This window comes from Falco rusticolus, chromosome 6, assembly GCF_015220075.1.
Source record: "Falco rusticolus isolate bFalRus1 chromosome 6, bFalRus1.pri, whole genome shotgun sequence".
NCBI lineage: Eukaryota > Metazoa > Chordata > Aves > Falconiformes > Falconidae > Falco > Falco rusticolus.
The window spans coordinates 24,327,977-24,348,094 of NC_051192.1; the positions used below are offsets into that span (position 1 = coordinate 24,327,977).

Sequence of the window (20,118 nt, forward strand, 5' to 3'; positions counted from 1 at the left end):
GGCAGCCACCCGGCTCACAAGGCCATGGTATCCTTACACCTCCTTCCTTGGCCACTCCTGCTGAGCTATTCTGCCCTTACACACAATGCTGAATTATTCATTCAGCCAGATGGCTGAAGTCAGTTAGTCTCCAGGAGATTACAGGAAAGAAAGGTGGGACACCTGGACTCCAGTTCCTGCTCCACAAAGTTACTGCGAGGGAAACAACATTACAATCTCAGGCATTCCTGACCTAGGTGTCCTACACCCCTCTGTGAAGAGGATTTTTCTGAAAATTCAGACAGAGAAGTACCGGGAGTTTGCATCCTTTCCAGTACTTGTGGGAGCCAAACCTGGACCTCCTTCGTCATCAGTGAATGCTTAGTCAGTAGCTAAAGAACACGGAGCATCGTTAACACTGCATATCCAGTTTGAGAATCCCACCTGAATAATTTCCGAAGTTAAACTAGCCAACAAATCTTATCCATGTTTTGCAATTGTTTGAAAGATTAAAAGCATGTTTTATTTAATAGAGTCTTAAAAACAAAGCTCACAAATTTTAAAAGAATTCTATTAGTTCCAGGTAATGCGAATCTATGATAACTGAACAGGTACTCTAAATGACTAAATACAGTAAACAATTTTGTATCATTAACAATATTTTGCATCAAGTTAATTCTACCACCTGCCATTTATACAGTTCATTTTATTACTGACAAAAAACTACTTACCTCAGCAAAGTGGCATTTTTGCAGGCAGATCAGCAAATATGAAACAAATATGAAACTCGTGCAATGTGAAACAAACGCAAGTGCCTGATTCATTGTAAAACTCAAAGGGCATCAGGCTAATTTAAAGGTCTAAGCAGAACATAGCAAATATTATGCAGAAGTCTTATATAGTTATTTTCAGGCCAAGTTTCCAGACAATTCAGAGTAAGTTTAAATTCTGTAATGTTAATTCAGAAATGGAAGACCAGTGGCTAATTCCAAGGAAGCTGTTCACAAGCAGGTCCACCTCTGCACAACTACCAGTGGTCTAGAAACAACAGAACCACCACCGTCTCTGTCAAACAGCAGTGCTACGTTTCTAAAACCTGAAGGTAACAATAAGACATTTGAACACTGACAGGGTGAAAGAAGAGCAAGCCAAAAGAAGAGTTTAAAATTAAGTTAGCATAAAGGTCTTTTTGGCTTACTGAAGTAAGGTGCAGGTATTGTAAACGGGAGTCTAAAACAGACAGGAGGTGATCAAAGCCTTTGGTGACAGCTTCTCTAGCACCGCCTCTGGGAAAATGGGATGGTAGGACACACAATGCAAGGAAAGACAGTAAGACTCAGAACTGAATAAGGCATGTTGATGAAAAAACTCAAAAGATGAGGTATGAACAAAAAGATTAATTTGTAGATTGGATGACAGAGCTGTGACCAAAGCAGAAATCAAAAAGGAACATGATGATGGAAAAAATCACATTTTGTTATGGAAATGACCAAGATTCCTTCCCTTATGACAGCAGCATGTATCAGCCAGACTGCTTATGGAACGACTAGGCACCACCCAGGACGCCCATCCATCCCAGATTACCCAGATTTGCTCTACAGGTCCTCAGCAAGTGTCATCTAATTACGTCTCATGCATCTATTCTATAACAAGTTTCACATCATGCTTTAAAAACTGTTTTGACTATTCTATTTATTTAACCAAAATATTTATTGCATTAAATCCAGCTGCAAGGATATGAAGGGAAATAAAAGGTCTCACTTGCAGGTAAATGGAAGAAACAGGCTACTAATAATTAATTTTATGACCATACTTTCTCTTACCTTGTATTAGTTGTTTCTAAGCCCTCCAAGACTTTGAAGCCTAGCTATAATTTTATTTGCAATGACTACAGGAGACAGAACCAACATAACAGAAATTCCCATTCCTGTGTACGGTCAGCTAATGCAGAGACTGCCAGCATGACTTATCACTCCAAGAGTTTCTCTGAAATCTCTCTGAAGAGTTTGTCTATAATTGTATTCAATGTAGCTGAAAGTTAAGGTGCAGTAACCTTGACATTAAAGCTCTGCTACTAATGACACTTGGAATACATGGAACTTTTTTATACGAGAGAAAAGAAGGTAACCTTCTTTATGCAGTGAAGAATGAACACCTGATAAATGAGCAGTCCTGTTAACAGAATAGATTGTTCATATGTCTAACTGCACAAGAAAAAGGCATTAAAAAATAAAATCTGAATTACCAGACTATACTGTACCAGACAGGGTTGGGATTTATTTTATATATATATTTTTTTATCACGCTTATGTAAAACTGACTTTATTTTCTGAAATACCAACAAATATCCAACCCACAGAGGAAAAAAAATATCAAAATATTCACTGCTTGCACAGCCACAGATACTCATGCTATCAAGGAAACCTGTCCTACTCGGAACAGCTGTAACTGCATTTAAGGTAGTCAGCAATTAAAAGTATGGTTATCACACCTGCTCTCTCTCCTATCCCCTCTTGAACTTTCAATGTTCAGAACTGGATAGGGACATTAATAACATATATTAAAATGGTTTATTATAGGAATGGTTTTGCTTTTCACAAAGCAGAAGTATGCAGCAGATGGATATTGCCTGCCATGTACAAGGAATGAGACAAATAGCTAAAGGGAGACAGCAGACTTCTCAGAGACCTTGCCCCTTACACCAGGTGTGTTGACAGAATCACCAGCAGGGAAAGGATAATAAACCTTTTGGAGCAAGGCAATGACTGCTGCTTCTGGGACCATATCAGCATAGTAACAAGCATTTGGTGCTGTTGATGTCTGCAAAATTTTATCATTACTATTAGTATCTCTTTTATGCAAATAGAGTACCGTGTGATACTAAGAATTTGTGATATCCAGGTTGGGATATTGTCTTTTGATTAAAATAAAGACCTACTATTTTACCACCGGCATCATTTCCACCTATTTTTATCTTATTTACAGCAGCTCTATAAGGTATCTGAAAATCTCATGCTTTGATTTTTTTACTCCTTTCACCCCAGTGATTCTACACATTTTAATATGGGATAAAACGACATCAACCAATTCAAGCAACTAACCCCAAGTGAGTGATGGTGGAGACAGAGCTATGTACCAATAAACCACCTTCAAGAACAAACTTAATTTCTACTGAATTCCTACCAGAGTCCACAAATAGGATCCTTTCTTGATTGCAGACACTACTGTAGTTTTGCTAAAATTCAATTTGCTGACTGGAACAGCACATAAATTTAGCTGAACTTTTTGTACTGGTTTTGCTGCACGGGTATCAGAAGCCAGAATGAAGTTTCAGTGTAAAAGACTGAAGTAAGCTTTCCACAGAACATTGTTTTGGTGAAACATAACAATTACGAGAAAGAAACCAGAAATACTGTCCAGTATCTGAAACTTTCTTATGTTTCTTCCCTTTCTGGAAATGACAGATTTAACAGGCTGCATCTACTCTTTCCACAAAAATTTACACAAATATGGCAAGTCTTTGGAAATATTAAAATCTGCAACTATAAATACTTTAATAGATTTCAAGGGTTGGGCAATCAAGCTCCCAAAACGTCACACACACTGAACATGCTTCACAATCACGTCGACAGTGCTGATCAGAAGTCTTCAACTGCTGCAAACCCTCAAAAACAACTTCATCTTTCTGATTTCTTTTGACTGCCTAAGCCCCTTCTTAAATACGTTATTAGAATATCACATTGTATTCATATTCTTGAAATCTTTATCCCTAATTCTCCAACTCCTTATTCCTCTTCTAAAATCACTGATCACTGTCATCATACTTATTTCTAGTACCTTAAACTCAGAATGGAACCATCACCTCTAAATCTAGACTTGCTAGTTTCGCAATCCATCCATCCGTAACTTAAATAACAATTCAACTTTCCTTCTAATCTAAGAGCCAAGATGCAACATAACAAGGACTAACGCTGCCCATTCCAATCTACTGAAATACCACTTCATGCCCATTGGAAATGTTTTTTAAAAACCGATTCATTTTTACGAGTCATTTCCATAAGGTTAATTCTTGCTATTGTTCCTTAGTAATTTGCCTCCCACCACTGCATCAAATAAAAAACCCCACTGTGCTTGTGAAGATGAAGACCTACCATATAAAGATGTCAGCGTGCACTTTCTATTTCACTGTCAATGTCTACTTAAAAGGGAGTCAGTCCAAAAACTCATTTCTCCCAATTCAGCTGTCATGTCCTGAAGAAAATTCAGTTTCTGAAACAAGGAATTTTTGATTCTACATTCTTTTCCAGAGTGCAGCTTAGAAACCTTTCTCCCCACCTTCAAAAAGAAAGCAAACCCAACAACAAAAACCCACACGAAAGGTTCTTAGGCAATCTTCCCTTGCCTGGCTTCCTGTTTTTGCACACCACATAAAATTTATTACCTTGAAGAGTCCTGTCTATAGCACTGCAGTAAGTGGTAACTTCTGTCTCTTCTACCTGCTGTCTGCAGGTACGCACAGGTGCACCTTTATATTGGTAATATATTATATTGGTAACATATTATATTACAAATAACCAAGCTTCTCTGTCCGTCCAGCAACACAATGCTCTGTCTGTATCACCTGCAATAATATGCTGCTTTTTTAATATACTATTTTTTTGCTTCAGAAGCATCTGAGAGCTGTCAAATTCCACACAAAAATCTACTGAAAGTTAAAGGTCAGTTACCAGGGAAGTGATAAGAAATACTCACTCAACACATAATGCAATCAGGGTCCAGATGAGGCCATTATTTCAAGTGGAAGAGAATGGATGTTGTATAGTCTTTATAGAATCTCATAAGCTCTAAGCAAAAAGTGATACCTTCTGAGCTAAGAGGACATCATTCATCAGTGGTCAGGCCCACTCTTATTCACACTCAACCTCAAAACAATCTGTTACCACCACAGAAACAACATAGTTTCCATACATATCCAAATATGCCAAAGATCAGTACATATTTTTATATACATATTCTTGTGGAGTATAATGAAGACCTGAAGACCTTGTTCTCAACTCCACCACAGCAGATGAAAAAATCTTGTAATATCAGCGTACTGACTGAATCATATTAAGAAAATAAATTAATGGGTACAGTAAGCCTTGTAATACTTAACATCATATTGCTACAACTTCCCAAGTATTGCAGGAATTTGTATTGAAACTGTATAATTGCAACTGTAAAACTTGTCAAGGGAAAGTTAATAGGTTGTGCCTGGGAAGAGGACAGCTGGTACTTCAGCAGATGGGAAAGCATGGGAGATTTTTTGGGACTGCAGGACAAATAAATTACATAGATACAGTTACTTAAGAACTTGCTGTGAAGCAATTGGTCATATTGACATCATCATTCTGAGGGACAAGCACTCCCCAGAGCTGTTGTGTGCTTTCATCACAGCACTGGATTGTGCTTGGGTGACAGTTGGAGATTTCTCTTCACAAATACTATTTTTTCTAAAGAAAATATGAAAGTTCTCAAGCAGAAATCTGTTGCAAGGGAAAAATTTTACAGCAAACCAGCAAAACCACAGCTCTGGTAAAGTGCTCTGGAGCGTGGAAATGCCATGCCCCAGGAAGGCTGTGCTAGGTTCTTGTTACCCACAGGTCATCTGGCCTTCCAGCAGGGCAAAGGGGAGGACTTTGTTGCTCCTGACCCACTCCAGAATTTCATCAGTGCTGCCCTGGTCTTGAGCGCTACGTTGCACATCATGGCAGTCTAGTACTCACTTCACAAGCAGTGGTAGGAGGAAGCTCCAGTGAAAGGGTGGGCTATACAGCCAGCCAGCAAGGAGCATTACAGTTTCTCCAAGGTAAGCCAACCCTATTGTGCTTTATATGATACTGAAAATTACTTCCCTTTTTTTTTTTTAAGAACAACTTTGTAATGTACACAGACTTTACCTTGCTCAGCTATCTAGTGCTAAACAAATTTTGAACAACATTTGAGTCCATACCTCCACACAGTCTTTGATTAGCTTTAATGCAGTGCCTTTTGATTTATCCTACAGTGTAAGGAGAGGACTTTTTCTTATTCAACACATAATTGCTGTATTTGCACATGCTGTGTATGCTGAAAACAATAAAAAGTTAATGAAGAAAAGTACTGGTTGTAATGAATTAGTAATATTGTTAGATTTGTATTTGGAGTTGATTTTTATTGTTGTGGGTGGAAGATGATCAATAGGAATATGTAATCAAGTTGTATGTGCTTTTCATCTCCTGAGACTTGCCTTGTAAATGAGATGAAGAATCTCATAGGATTTATCCTGGAGAGCAAAAGCTAAATAGAATAATTTAGAATAATTGCTTAGATTTCCTGTCACTGAAATCTAAGGGAAAGCTACCAAGGACTGGGAAACAAAACTATACATTTCTTAAAGGTTATAACAGACACGACTGCTCATTTTGACCTACTTTTCCCATTATCTTTCAAACAAATAATTTTGTCAAGAGCATTGCACTTCTTAATGTACTTAGATATTGAATATTTTAGGACCATGCATTTTCTCTACCAGTTAATTAGCTAAGCTTCCAAAGTACATGCTAGTTGGGATACTGCACCTTCATTCAAAGCCAGCCTTCCAGAATATAGGAATAAGAACAGTAAGTCCCAAAGGAAATCATTTTTATGATAAAGAGTCCTAATGTGCCCCAGTAAAGGTGAGGATTGATTATTATGGCCTATTGTTACTATAATTAGAAGTCAAACACCAATTAGCAGTTCCATTAATAAGATTAATCTCTGCAATATCTGCAGCTGAGACCCACGGCTTGTGTGCAATAAGCCAGTATGAATTTAAAGTGTAACAGCTATTCTGCACTAAAACTTCCAGTTTGAATACTTACACAGGCAAACGAAAAAAACCAACCCCTGCCTTCTTTGAGTTTTGAGTTCCTACAGACACTATTGGTCTTACTACATTTTTCTGATTTCTTGCTTTTTGTTTTGTTTAAACACATTCTGTTAGGATTTACATCTTTGATGTGGACAGATGCAATGCAGCATGAAGTCTCCCAGACTCTGGTTCACATCCACTCCCCCTGCATTGCACCAGGTCAGGGTAAATTAATTTTGTTTTCTATTACTAGTAAACTGAGACAAGTAGTAATGGAGGAAAAAACCAACTTCTTGCAAACATGGAAGTACTCTTCATATGACAGGAGTCCACGACAGAGTTAGGCATCATTTATTTACTTCAAAATATGAAGTTACAAAATAGTCAAATCCAATCCCCCAAGTTAATACGCTACACAGGTCAGAGTACAGAAACTGAAAGAAAGGTGAGGTCTGAAGAGGAGGTGAAAAGTTACACACTCATGCTCTTTTTATTTATGTAGGTACCAGAATAATAATTTGTATGGTCATTCTTTGATTTTTGTTATCTGAGTTTTGTCTTTTACAATAACTCGCAAACAGAATTTGTCCCCAGATAAACCTACACCATGCAAAGTAGAAAGGAGGCTTTTATAAAATTTAGTAGCAAACACATCAAGGCAACCTTTAAGTGTCACTTAGACTGTAACAATACAATTAATCTTATCTTCACCAAAATTTACTCATGTTTCCCATGGCTTATTAGCCAAGAGACTTTGTAATGGATTTGCATTTTCCTTTCTTCTTTATAAAGGAAGACTATCTGATTTCTTTGCATAGAACTATTAATTAATCAGATATAGATTTATGTGGAGGCACGTTTCAGTTCGAAAGCATTTAAACAATTCTTAAAAATTACAAACACCTTTAAGCTTGTCTACAGTAGAAAGAATATGCTGGTAAAGCTTTCAAGGGTGAGCTGAGCAAGTGAAGATACAGCTTACAGTAAAAGACCTCCTTTGTCAGAGTAAACATTTACCTGCTCCTAAAGCAGAAGTTAGCCCTTCGCCATTGTAGTCACCTACTCCAATTGGAGATGTGACAGTCTTCTAAGTCAAGAGCAGCATTATCAGCTCTCAGCTGTTCGGTAGCATTCAGAAGGACAGAACAGAAGCTACTTGCCAATAATTGGAGCTCTCAGGGAATGCAGAGCCCAAGGTACACATCCTCATGGAGCATGTATTCTGTTCATCACTCAAAGTGGAACACCTTTTACATTTTCTCAGTTTCCAGACACTGCGTGCGTACACCTCATACACTATTAGACTAAACAGATTATTGCCATTTCAGATCCCTCTCAACCATAAAACGCCAGTTCCACAGCAATCCAGGGCACATGCAGAAGTCAATAAACCAATGTCCATTTGTTTAGATTTGTGCAGAATGCAAGTCTCAAGAGCATGCTATAATCAGTATAAAACCTCTACACTTTTGAATACGCTAGTCCGTATTTACCTTTACGGACTGAAGTTATCCAAGCAACATTATTCACACAGCTTCCAATTCCCTGGGGGCAGCCTGATTGCCCTTCATGCATACAGCAATTAAAGACTGCTCTAACAAGCACAGCATCACCTCTGTTATGCCTGCCATGGCATGGGTTTTGGAGAAGGAACAGATAGAGCTGCAGATGGCGAGCTGTCACCTATGAGAAATGGAAGAGATTCCTAGTGTCTCTGCTAATACACAGCAACTTTTGGTGGCACATCCCCAAGACAGACAAGAACTTTACGCTTGTGCTCTCATAGTAGGCCTTGACACAGCCAATGTTACTAATTCTGAAAATCTTGGGATGAAAAGTTCTTTGGATATTTCAGCTCTCAAATTACCTGAGGGACATGTAACAGGCTAGATTATGCCAACATCAGTGCAGCCCCTTGTGAGCTACACATTCATGAATGCACACCAACTACAGCATTAAACACAGAGCATGAGGCTACAGGCAGGGGGTAGAAAGTTCACTCATCTGTTTAAAACACATTTTGATTATCACCTTGTGGAGAAGACTATGTTCTCGAAATACCTGACCTTCATGAAGAAAGCTAGATAAGTCTGATCTCACTGCTCACTGCTTTGATCAGGAGATTGGTCTACAGACCTCCTGAGATCCCTTCCAACTTGAATTATCCTGTGAACCTAGATGTACTATCAAAGCAGCATCTGGTTTACCCTGAAAGGACAGTAATGGAAGGTTGAACTTTCTCTGAAAATAGTTTAAAGCTCTCTGGAATCCAGGGGAAGGAAATTATTAAGTTAAGGCAATGCTTTGTTTTCATATCTAGCAAATAAAAGCTGGGACTAAGCTAGATGGAACTGCAAAGGAACAGAGCAGTATGCCCTCTGTCCTTAAGGGCCTTAGAATGACACCTACCACCTCCCAACCTCTTTGCAACCAAAGAAACTTCCAGAGGAAAAGCAACCATTGGATGAATGAGCCCTCTGGTTAAGGTCCAGTATTTCTTGGAGACATTTAAGGTGCGAATCTATGTTCCTTTACAGAAGGTGAGAACAAGATGACTTTGGCACAGCCATAATGTTGAAGAGCATATGAAATCAGACCGTGTGATGTGTGTGTGTTTGTGTATGTCTCCAAAAGAGGGTACCCAGGACACTTAGTAAGAATTACTACTGGAATCCAATGAGCAAAAAACCCATCACCACAGCAAGGAGTTGACATCTGCTGCTAACTTCCTCTTAAACTGGGCTTTTGCTGAAAGTAGTATCAATGTTGGGTCCAAAATCATCACTAGAACATTAAGGAAAAGCAGCGTATGTTCATGATCACTGTCATGATCACATGATCACAGTATTACCACCACCCTTCCAAGCACCATGAAGAATTCTGATTGAGAGAAGAGTTTATCCAGTGAGTACCACCTTCTTGAAGGAAAGCATGTTCATCTTGGATGAGATGAATTCCTGCAGCTTTAAAGACCAGCTGCATCATTCTGAGGCAGAAGAGGCAGGGACAGAGCCCAGTATTGCTAGTACCAGCCCAGCAATCTATTTGCTGGATTTACCATGTTTTAGTACAGATATGAAATAGTACTTCCTATATTCCACTCTACACACACACTGACCCATGCTTGCTGCATTTGGTAGAATAAAAAGGTCTTTGCTTGTCAACGACCATAGGAGTCACCAGTGTGTGTGCACAGGCAGATTTGACTAAAAAAAAAAAAAAAAAAGGATATTTTTTTTTAAACTTCTGACAAGCATCCAAGGAAATCTGCACATCTGACTCAATGGATGTCAGTACTAGAAGGTATTTTTGAAACTGGCACTAATGGCAAAAAAAAAAAAAAGTAACTTCTTGTATTACAGCCAAGAATACTGAGGCCTGAAGAGATGGTGTAAGTTTGTTCTTTGGTGTCACTTGCATTTTAAGCTGCAATATAGAGGCTATGTCAGGAATTCCTTACTCAATACAAAGCCAAGGAGATTCCTCAGTCCCCAGCCAGTTGTGTCTGGCAGTGCTAGACATGAACAGAAGATACCTCTTTGGGCATTTAGTGAGAGGCCCCAAGTCAGTCTTGGTATCTTCAACTTTAAGAATCTAGCTCCAACTATAAAGCATAAAGCTCTATGTGTTCAGAATCCGTATGATCCTGGAGCTTCCATTAAAAATCTCAGTTCTAGCAGCAAAGAACAGTAAGCTGCATACTTGATTATCCAAGTGAGTTCTTCTGAAAGCAGGTAATAAGAATGTCAGACTCTAATATAATCCCCAGTTAGGAAAAGGGTCTCAAAGCTCTTATGAAGCTCTAGGCTCCTGTGTCACATCTAACGTGTTCTCTGACACTGTTAGCATGATCAATTATCATTACTTGGATTCTGTCTAAACCCAAATGTGAGTTCTGCTTTCTCTTCTGCACAGGAGTAGGAAGGAGTATCAAGGGAATATGGGATGCATGCTTTGCTCAAGTACAGTCAATGACATCAACCCTTACCCGATACTGCTTGCATACTCTATAGTGAGCGCTGCACTTCATCATTACATTTGCAATGCTTCTGTAGCCAAGAAAATATTTTCCTAAAGGCTGAGACCAGCAGAAAGTTTCAACTTTAGGAAATCTGTCCAGCAGCTGAAATAGAGCTGTTTATCATGCTGTTACTTCTCCTCTTCATCCTCTTTTGGGATCACTGGTGTTGAGTTGGAAGTAAAGCCAGTTTCTCTTCCCCGCCAATAGGAATAAAGTCAGGCTGCTGGCAACATGATAGGGAGGCGGCTGTACAGAGTTAAAGCATGCCAAGCAGGCTTTTATAACACTTCCCCCCCTTATCTTCAGCATGGCTTGTAAGGCAACCTGCATTTACTGTGATATACTCACAAACAATGATCCCCACACTCCCAGCTTAACACAGGCAGATCACATCTCCTGCAAATTATGAAGTGCTAAAGCTGGAGGCAATGCCGGCCAGAGGCAGCACCATATAACTACACTAGCCCTGTAGCTGTAACTACCTAAATTGTAATCCTCACTATTCTGGAAAGATTGCTCTCTGGTAGCAGCCATCAGTTTTGTTCCATTGTGTACCAGCAAAAAACAGACGCCAGCTAAGCAGCTAGCTAATCTATTTTTATACATTTAGGTCAATTGTCCCACGAATTGACATATCTAGAGAACAGGAGAATAGGCTAAAATTATTTTTTTTTTGCTATAAAAATTCAGCTTTCAGTATCTTTCTGTTTTAATTATAGCTATTACACTGCATGCTTATATTGTGATTCAAGAATATGAAATAGGGAGAAGAGGTCATGCAGAATATGCCAGATTCCAGGATGAAAAAGTTCATCATATTTTTTGTGGTTTTCTAATTTAAATAATTATCACACTGTTACATCTTCCTGGTCACAGATTGTATTGTACCAGATACAGAGGGCTGATGTAACCTGGCTATCCACTGTGGGACTGAATATTTAAAGAGAGCACAAGAGCTGGTTCCAATACAAACAGTCGGAAAAGAAAGACTGGGCTGGTGCAATTGCTGACAAGTACTGGAACAACTTAGCTCATGCTCAGATTTCAGGAATGCAATTAATTAATCACTACTAAGTACCATAAAATCAAGTGAGCCATATCCCAGCTAATAGTCCACAATATAACGTTCACAGCACGTAAGTATCAGGCAATGAAGATGCTCATTACAGTGCCAGAAATAATATTTCCAGCAAAATATTATATATAAAGATGAAATAATTATATGGCATGGCAACAAAAAGAGCTGTATAGTTTACAGCTGAGCTGAAAATCTGTAAGAATCTATTTCCTAAAATACTTTCCAAAGCTGGAGACATATATGAACAATAAAGGATTAAGTGTATTTCTTCACTTCATATTACTGAGGGATATACTTTACCTTCAATAAGTATGATTAATATAGACACCATATATAATTACATTGTAACCAAGATAGCAGACAAAGACATGCTAATAGCAAACTATGTCCTTTTGTTCGTATTCACAAGTAGTTCGTAAAACACTATTTGTAATACATAAAACAATCACAAAAGCCCTGTAAGATCACAATTTTACAAGTTGCCTGTTCTCTTAGCTTTACACAATGGAGAATTCAAAATTAGAAATTAGACCCACATTTGAGAGTGTATTTGGAAAAGTACCTTAAATAAAGAAAGGAGTCCAAAGGCAGAGCCCACAGTGACTTCAACGGAGGGCAAGAACTCGCCACTATAGGCACAAAATGAAACAACGCATCGGCATTCTCCTAGCGTGCACTAGTTTGCTCATATTTACAACATGCTATAGACTCATTGTGTCAAGTGTCATTGAAAACCCATTTGAATTAACAACTCCATAGTTATCACTTTTGCAGATAATAATGAACCTTAAGGGAACCTGTGTGGGCGTATTCAAAACTGCTTCACATTTGGAGTACCTCTGTAACTCTGAACTAGATATAATGGCTATTGACTTGCTCAAACTTAGATTATTAGGCTAGATTTTCAGCTGGTTGAACTGGCATAGTTCCAATGATGTCCATTTACACCAAATGGCTCATTATTAATTCAAGGTCTTATTTGCTCCTTAATGAGTACTTCCACTAGTCACCTTCCCAACAGCAGCTTTAAACGCTCAAACGTTACCTCCATGGTCAGAATCATCATAGTCAAGAACTTAAGTTATCAAAAAATAATGCTTTTTCTCTCCTTTTATGGGGCATACTTAAGGTAAACTTTTACAATCATTTACAAAAACTAAAATACCTCTTGCACCATAATTAACTAAGTAAAATTATGCTTTCATACAGAATCATTTGCATATAAATATAAAATTTTTTACAAGCCTAAGGGGACATCAAGGACAAAACAAAACAAGAATGGAATTAAACAGCTGAAAGGATAACACCGGCCTCCATAACAAACCTCTTTTATAGCCCTGTCTTTTTTCTTCCTTACTGTTATTTCTGTCTGTACCCATTTACACATATTTTTCTTCTCTGTTATTTTAAGATACTACATATATTTTAACATCTTTGTTTGGTCTTTTCAATTTTACAATGCTGCCTCTGCACTTCTAAAACAAATCAGGATACAGGCATGTCACTAAGTTTGCACACGTTCATTTAATACATCACAGTGTTCAGAAACATGATTAACTGAAAATACAAGTCTGTTCCCTTAACCAAGCAACACTCACTGTTTTTCAAAAGGATTTAAAAAATTCAAACTTTAAAATTTTTCAATCAGATCTCACTTATTACTTCAAAGGAACAGTTAACTTGAATATTAGGAGAATATTCACTTGAATAAAGGAGACCAACCACTATTTTTGATTACTGTTGTTACTAGTATTACGTCATTTGGTTTGAATACTTCAAAAATATTTAGGAACTCGATGAAACTGAATTATCTCAGTGAGAGCCTGAGGAACCTTAACAGTAGGATCAGTAATTCTGTTGTGACACATGGGAGGTAAAAAGCTTTATTCTACACTGCTATTTCATGGGAAATATCCTTCAAAGGGGCTATAGCAAAGCTTATGTGCTCAGTGAAACCAACTGGTATTCCAGAAGACTGGTAATCTGACTCTGAAATTTCTATTAAGTAGGTGTACCTCAGTAACACCTGAATAACTCAAAACCAAAAATACTCTATTAAAAGTATTTTCAAGCATCTTTACTTTTTTTGGTTCTGAGTACCTCTTAACATAACCTTTCAAATAACCACCCTGATCCAAATGTTTTTAATTTGGTTGTGCCCAAAAGCCACCATTAAGATATCAATGTAGATATTATAAGAGCTATACAAAGAGTGTAAGAAATGGTTTTTATCGTGGAAAGCTTTTAATAATCCTGAGGAACAAAGTTTTGTGATTAGGTAAGTACTGATTTTCCTTAACAGCTGAGCAGACCACTTAAGATGCTTTTATACAACCATAAGTTGCCTATCAAATATAACTTGGTGTATCTTGCTAAAGAAAGTTACTACATACCTGGAATAAATTCCACTGACCATGTTGTGCTGGAAAGACAGTTCTGCCGTGCTGGGTCCAGCAGCTTTGGAAATAAGCAACACGACCAAACCTCGCATTTGTAAATTATTTCGGCTGTCGTACACAAAACCCCTGCAAAAAAGAAAGGGGGAAGAAAAAGCATGTTTTCACTATCCATTTTCACTGGTCATACTAAAGTGGAAAGAAAGACTCAGACCTCAGGCTGCCATCATTTCATCAACTCTTTAATACTCACATTTGCATGGAAATAAGCTGCAATTATTAATCATGATCTTTTGTCATCCTTTACCTGACACAATGAAATACTACTATTGCAAAGAAAAGCAAGTATTCAGGATTAAATCTTGTTTATTTCCAAGGAGCAGTGTATGTCCTGCATTTCATGTCATGTAAGGAGTATTTCAGAATAATTCAAAGCGATCTACTGTAACAGGAACATAAGAGCTTTCAGTTTGTTGTTTGAAGTACAAAAAAAAGACAAAAGAAGTCTCATACTTCAAGAGAAGAAAGGGAAAGGAGGAAAGGTACAACCAAAATCTATAACCTCCTGAAAGAAAACTGTTTAGATCAGAGTGGTTATGACAGACTGCACAATACATACAACATGTCTAAGTATATTAGCAATAGACTTTACAGAAACTGATGAAAGATGCAAAATAAAAGTTAGAGATAAATGAAGGCTGTCTTAAACAAAAGAAACATTTGAAATGCTGCACCTTTAAATTTGGGGTCAGAAAGAAACTGCCCCCAAAAACACAGCTGTTGAAAGCAATTCTAAATGACACTTAGATACACTATCTCAGAAATTAACTCATTTTAAAGCAAGCTTAGCTTTCCTTTCTGACTGCAATGTCTCCATTTGTATTTGTCCTGTCCTTGTCAAGCTGCTTTCTCGTTCCTATATACATCAATAAGGCTAAATAGCTAGAGGAAAGGATAATACATTCCAGATGCTATTAAATAAATAAGAGCCCATATTTACATCATCTAAATATTTGTTAAATAAATCATATGAAGAACTACATCACAGATTACCAAGCACTTCAACTCATTTTATTACAGAGTATAATTTTAGCCCTAATAACCAAAGGAAATCAAAACAGAACTGTCTTTAAAAGATCTGAATTAAAATGCAAGATGTTGATCTTGGAAGTATGTTTGAATAAAGAGAACAGTGGATGCAACCTAAAGTTTCATTTGGATTTTTTTTTCATTACATTTACAGCACTTCACAATGCAAGAATATCTTTAGTATACTATTTCATTTACACAGACACATCAAAATAAAAAAATCATAACTTAAATTGCACCCTTCTGTGTGAAAGTTCCTGTGTTACTAAAAATAAAATTTTGACTTCTTTTCCTGAGTTTTTACAGCCTGTTCTACAGTGATGGGGAAATGGCCTAAACTGCATGCATGCTCTAGGAGAATGAGCGGGTCCATCCAGGTAGCTGGTGCCGGACAGCTACTGGGCTTGATCTTCACACCCACACTGATTCCAGGCTAGCACTTCTCCCTCCAGAGAAGCCCTGAGCTCGCACTCAGTGCAGCTACATCCTACAAATACCACTATCAACTAACATAACAGGAGGCCAGTATGGCTTTCTACCACAACCCACAACATTTTTTAGCTCTGGTGAGGTCTAATTAGCCAAACGAGCCCATGACTTCTCGTTCTGTGCCTTTATAATCTGCCCACATCTCATTTGCTTCACTGGCAGACTAACAGGCTGGTCCACCTATTACAAGCTAGGTGTGCTGTGGGAGCCCAGCAGCACTAACCCCCACACACATAGCGACATGTTGGTGTTACACAAGGTATCAACTTCTGCCGAGTTCAGACAGTTACAGAGTTTGGTTCAACTAAGCTGAGTTTTTAAGAACCAAGTGGATACCAATCATTTACAGCCAAAGCTGAAATTTACCCAAAAGCAAGCGCTACCCACCAATCTTAATCTGCAATAATGCAATTAAATGTTACGTCTATCTTAACAGAGCAGTAACGTGCAAATAGCAATTAACACATTACCTTGCTAGCTATCTTAAAATAAACCAATTAAAATGTTTCTGAAAATTAGGAGAACACGGGTAATCAATATTTTAGTGGAAGACATTCAGCACAGATTTTAGCACGAGATTCAAACATAACTTCCCAAGGATAAACCATGCCGTAGAGCCACCAGCTCTCACCACCCTCAAAGAGCCTTTAAAAAGAACCAAACACCAAAAAAACCCCAACACAGCAACATAACTGACTAAAACAGCATTAAAAAATGGTGAAAGGAAGATACTATATAACTTCCCAGAGCAGAAATTATTTCTTTTTTAGATCAGTCCCCCAGTGCTTCCCAACCGCTCAAACCCATGAAAGCTTGGACAGCTCAGATCTCTCCCCAAGAGCACACGCTGTGGTCCTGCAACGTGCACCTTCATTTTAGGTACTGGGTACATGTAGTGAGGGGTTTTAAGGAGGGGACAGTTGCTTGCCTTCAGCATTCTGTGAATTCATAACTTGCATACCTTTATTCTCAAGCACACAAATAAATAATTCTTTTCTTCCCATGTTCCAATATACAGTTAACAGAATGCAGCCAAGACAGTTAAACACTTAAAACAATATAGATTTCCAAAGTCAGAGCCACAATGAACATTAAACTACCCAGGAAAAAACAGAAAATACATATGATGAATAATATATAGTGTGTATACATCCTGTATACAGAATCCATAATTGTTTGTGGTGGTTTAAGTACTTCTCTGGCTTGAACTTCAGTTGACCACATTACTCACAAGTTACACAGATGATTCCACTAAATATATTTCCTCAACACTATTTACAACTCCATTTTTGAAAAAAAAGTGGGTTTAGGAAAAAATTGCTTTTTTCCCCACGTATGTATGCTGGTAAAAATCAGAGTGTCTTATTAAATGCAGGATCCCATGAGAAATTAATAACACTTTTTCTTTTTTAAACCAAAATATAGCAATTATGGTGATACTTTTAACAATCAGAACACTTTGGTTTTGCATACTCAGTGCTCTGCAGCTTGCCAAGGGACAAGATATTACAGAAGTACAGAGGAAATGTGTTCACCACACAATTATAAAGCACCAGCCTTCAAATAAGCCACTGCCTAAACAGACACCGCTAGAAGTGAAGCACTACAGTACTTTCACCTGATTCAGACTAGGTGAGGAACAGATGAAGAAAATTACCTGTGCTGAAAATACCTGAACAGTTTCATAGCAATAACAAAAAGAAGTGTCCAGAGCTGTTCAGAGTGCTTGCAACACTGTTAGCGACGAATGCCTTGCATTCTTAACAGAAAGCTATCAATGAGAAGTGCAGCTGGGGGGTGAGGGAAGAACAGGACATACTAAAATAGTGTAATAATAAGGAGCAACATGTCTGCCATTTCTACACCTAATCATATAGCCTATATGTTACATATGGTTTGGATGTAATTTTAGACAGCATTTTCTATGAATTACAAATCCAGTAGTCAAATTCCATTCAAAACATGACTGAAGTTGTGTTACTGACATGTAACATATCCACACTAAAGCAAACCGAATTAGACTTGAAACAAATAAAGCCCACGGTGATCATCCTTTAGACACTGGAAACTACTGCAGCTACTTGACATGGCTTCAGGGGTCACATTCACATTCTGAATTAAGCTCCCAAGAGATACTCTGCACAAGTAACAGCTACACAAAAGTCTTCCAGATGGTGCAATTAGTCTTGATGGGTATGTGGCAGGAGACAGGTGCCTCTGGGGAAAAAAGTGAACCAAAAGCAACCCAAGTGAAATTGTGCACACAAAAAAAGATGCATCAAGCTGAGACTTTTGGAAAACCTCTGCTGAACACCACAAGTACATGCATAGGGTACCTAAAAAAGAAACATTAGCACAATTTTCTTGCTCCAAGTTACAGGCTGGTTATCTTGCAAATTACATATTTCATCTCCAGGGGACTGCACACCAACAAGGTAGGAAAGTCAAATGGTTCTACAATTCAGTTTTGCAAAACATTAAGGACCTGGGGGGTGGGGAGAAAAAAAAGCCAGGGGGGCTAGGCATTTACGCTAAATATTATCCATGTGACAGAATAACCCATTTCAAAACTAGCAGATTCTCAGTTTTAAACAGAGAACAGTGTTCACAAAGAACTCATCTTGCAGCACTGAGTGGAAGTGTCTGGCTCTGACACATGCGCAGTATGACGCTGTACAGGCACAAGAGACTCACACCACCCACTCAAGCAATGACACTGGCTAATAGCTAATGTGCTGCAAATTACACCTCCTACTACCAGAGTCCGTCTGCTGCAGAGAATAAATCAAGCAAACATGAGCATTTCACTTAATGCTTTGTGTGTTTCTCCACATGTGCAGCCATTTCAGTAGACTCGGCAGTTAAAATATTAACCTCCAATAACTGTCAGGTTTAACTCCATCAGTAATTTACACTTGCATTAAAAAAAGATCAACTATTTATTGCAAGCACCATTCATATTTTTGAGCAATCTTATTTAAATACTGCAAAGATTTAAATTATTTGCATGAGAGAAAAACCAGCTAACGTTCTTACCACATTTTTTCATTAAACTCTGAAATTAAAGAACAGAGAGGAAACACGGCAAATAGAAGTTACTGTGAGAAAGAGATGGACATGGGGGAAATTTCATGGAAGTGTCTGTGTGGGGGAAAGCTCAGGCAACTATGAAGTCAACTGACTCTGCAAGTAGGTGTAGCAGAAGACAGCACACTTATGGGTAGCAATGCTAGTTCAAGATTAACCACTAAGAATACAGAACAAATTTCCCATCAAAACAGATGTGATAAGGTATTTTGGAAGGGTCAAAAAGGGATGGTAAATGTTTAGCCAAATGTTTATTTCCCAGATGTTCTGCTCATGATCCAAGCAAACAAGAGCTGTGGGATTTGTAGCCCTTCCACCAGTTAACCCAGCAGGCCAGTGGGAGACTCTCCACCGTTGCCCAGGTGTGTGCATTTGCCACTGGCCTGCTGGTAGGGGCTGAAATGAACTGTCCTTCTCACCACCTCTGGCAATTTTGCCCATCCTTTCCATGCATTTTATTGAAGTGTCCCACTGACAAGATCAACCATTTTGTTTCAGGTCATACACAAGCTGTTTAGCTACTAGGGGAAGGAAAACAAGGAGAAATACAGGGTGGTGGTCAGCCATTCCTCTACCTTTCCACTTCAGATGTCAAATAGGAGGGGAAAAAAATCACCTGTTCACGTAGCTCTAATAAAAAGCAGCTGGGAAAGTCTGTAACACAACCAAAATCAATTATGTTGATGAAGAAGATTTATAAGCCTAAGATAATGTCACTGAAAACACAGGCTAGTTTTAGGCTGAAATACAAACTGTTCTGAAAAAGAAACCTCTCTACTCAAACTGACAGTCCCAGATGTGACAATATAAACACAGTTTTAAATCTGTAACATCTCAGGAAAGTAACATCTATTTTTCTCAACAAAGAAGGGTTATCAGGATGCATTCATGGTTACTGCTGCAGGTACATCTGAAAAAAAACCCAAAACCACCAAAACCCTCTTTTTCAAAACTAATTATAACTGACAATTCTATATCTAGCACTAGAGGTAAGGCATGGAGCTATTTGGCAAGATTGTCAGCTTCCTTATTAGAAATGCAGGAGTTCTACCAGCCTCAGGGCTTTTATCCAATTTGCTTTATTAATGACTTGTCAGAAGTAAAT

At 38.2% G+C, this 20,118-nt stretch overlaps 1 protein-coding gene across 2 annotated transcripts in view; it reads right to left on the reverse strand.

The window, feature by feature from the left end:
• PDSS2 (decaprenyl diphosphate synthase subunit 2) overlaps positions 1–20,118 on the reverse strand; it is a 122,109-nt gene that overhangs the window by 55,087 nt on the left and 46,904 nt on the right. Inside the window, exon 2 of one of the 2 annotated variants that reach the window (XM_037391951.1) lies at positions 14,346–14,477. The exons of the other annotated variant lie outside the window; for it this stretch is intronic. Within the exon in view, the coding sequence (XP_037247848.1) occupies positions 14,346–14,477 (132 nt within the window). The remainder of the gene's footprint in view (positions 1–14,345; positions 14,478–20,118) is intronic. 2 annotated transcript variants of the gene reach the window in all.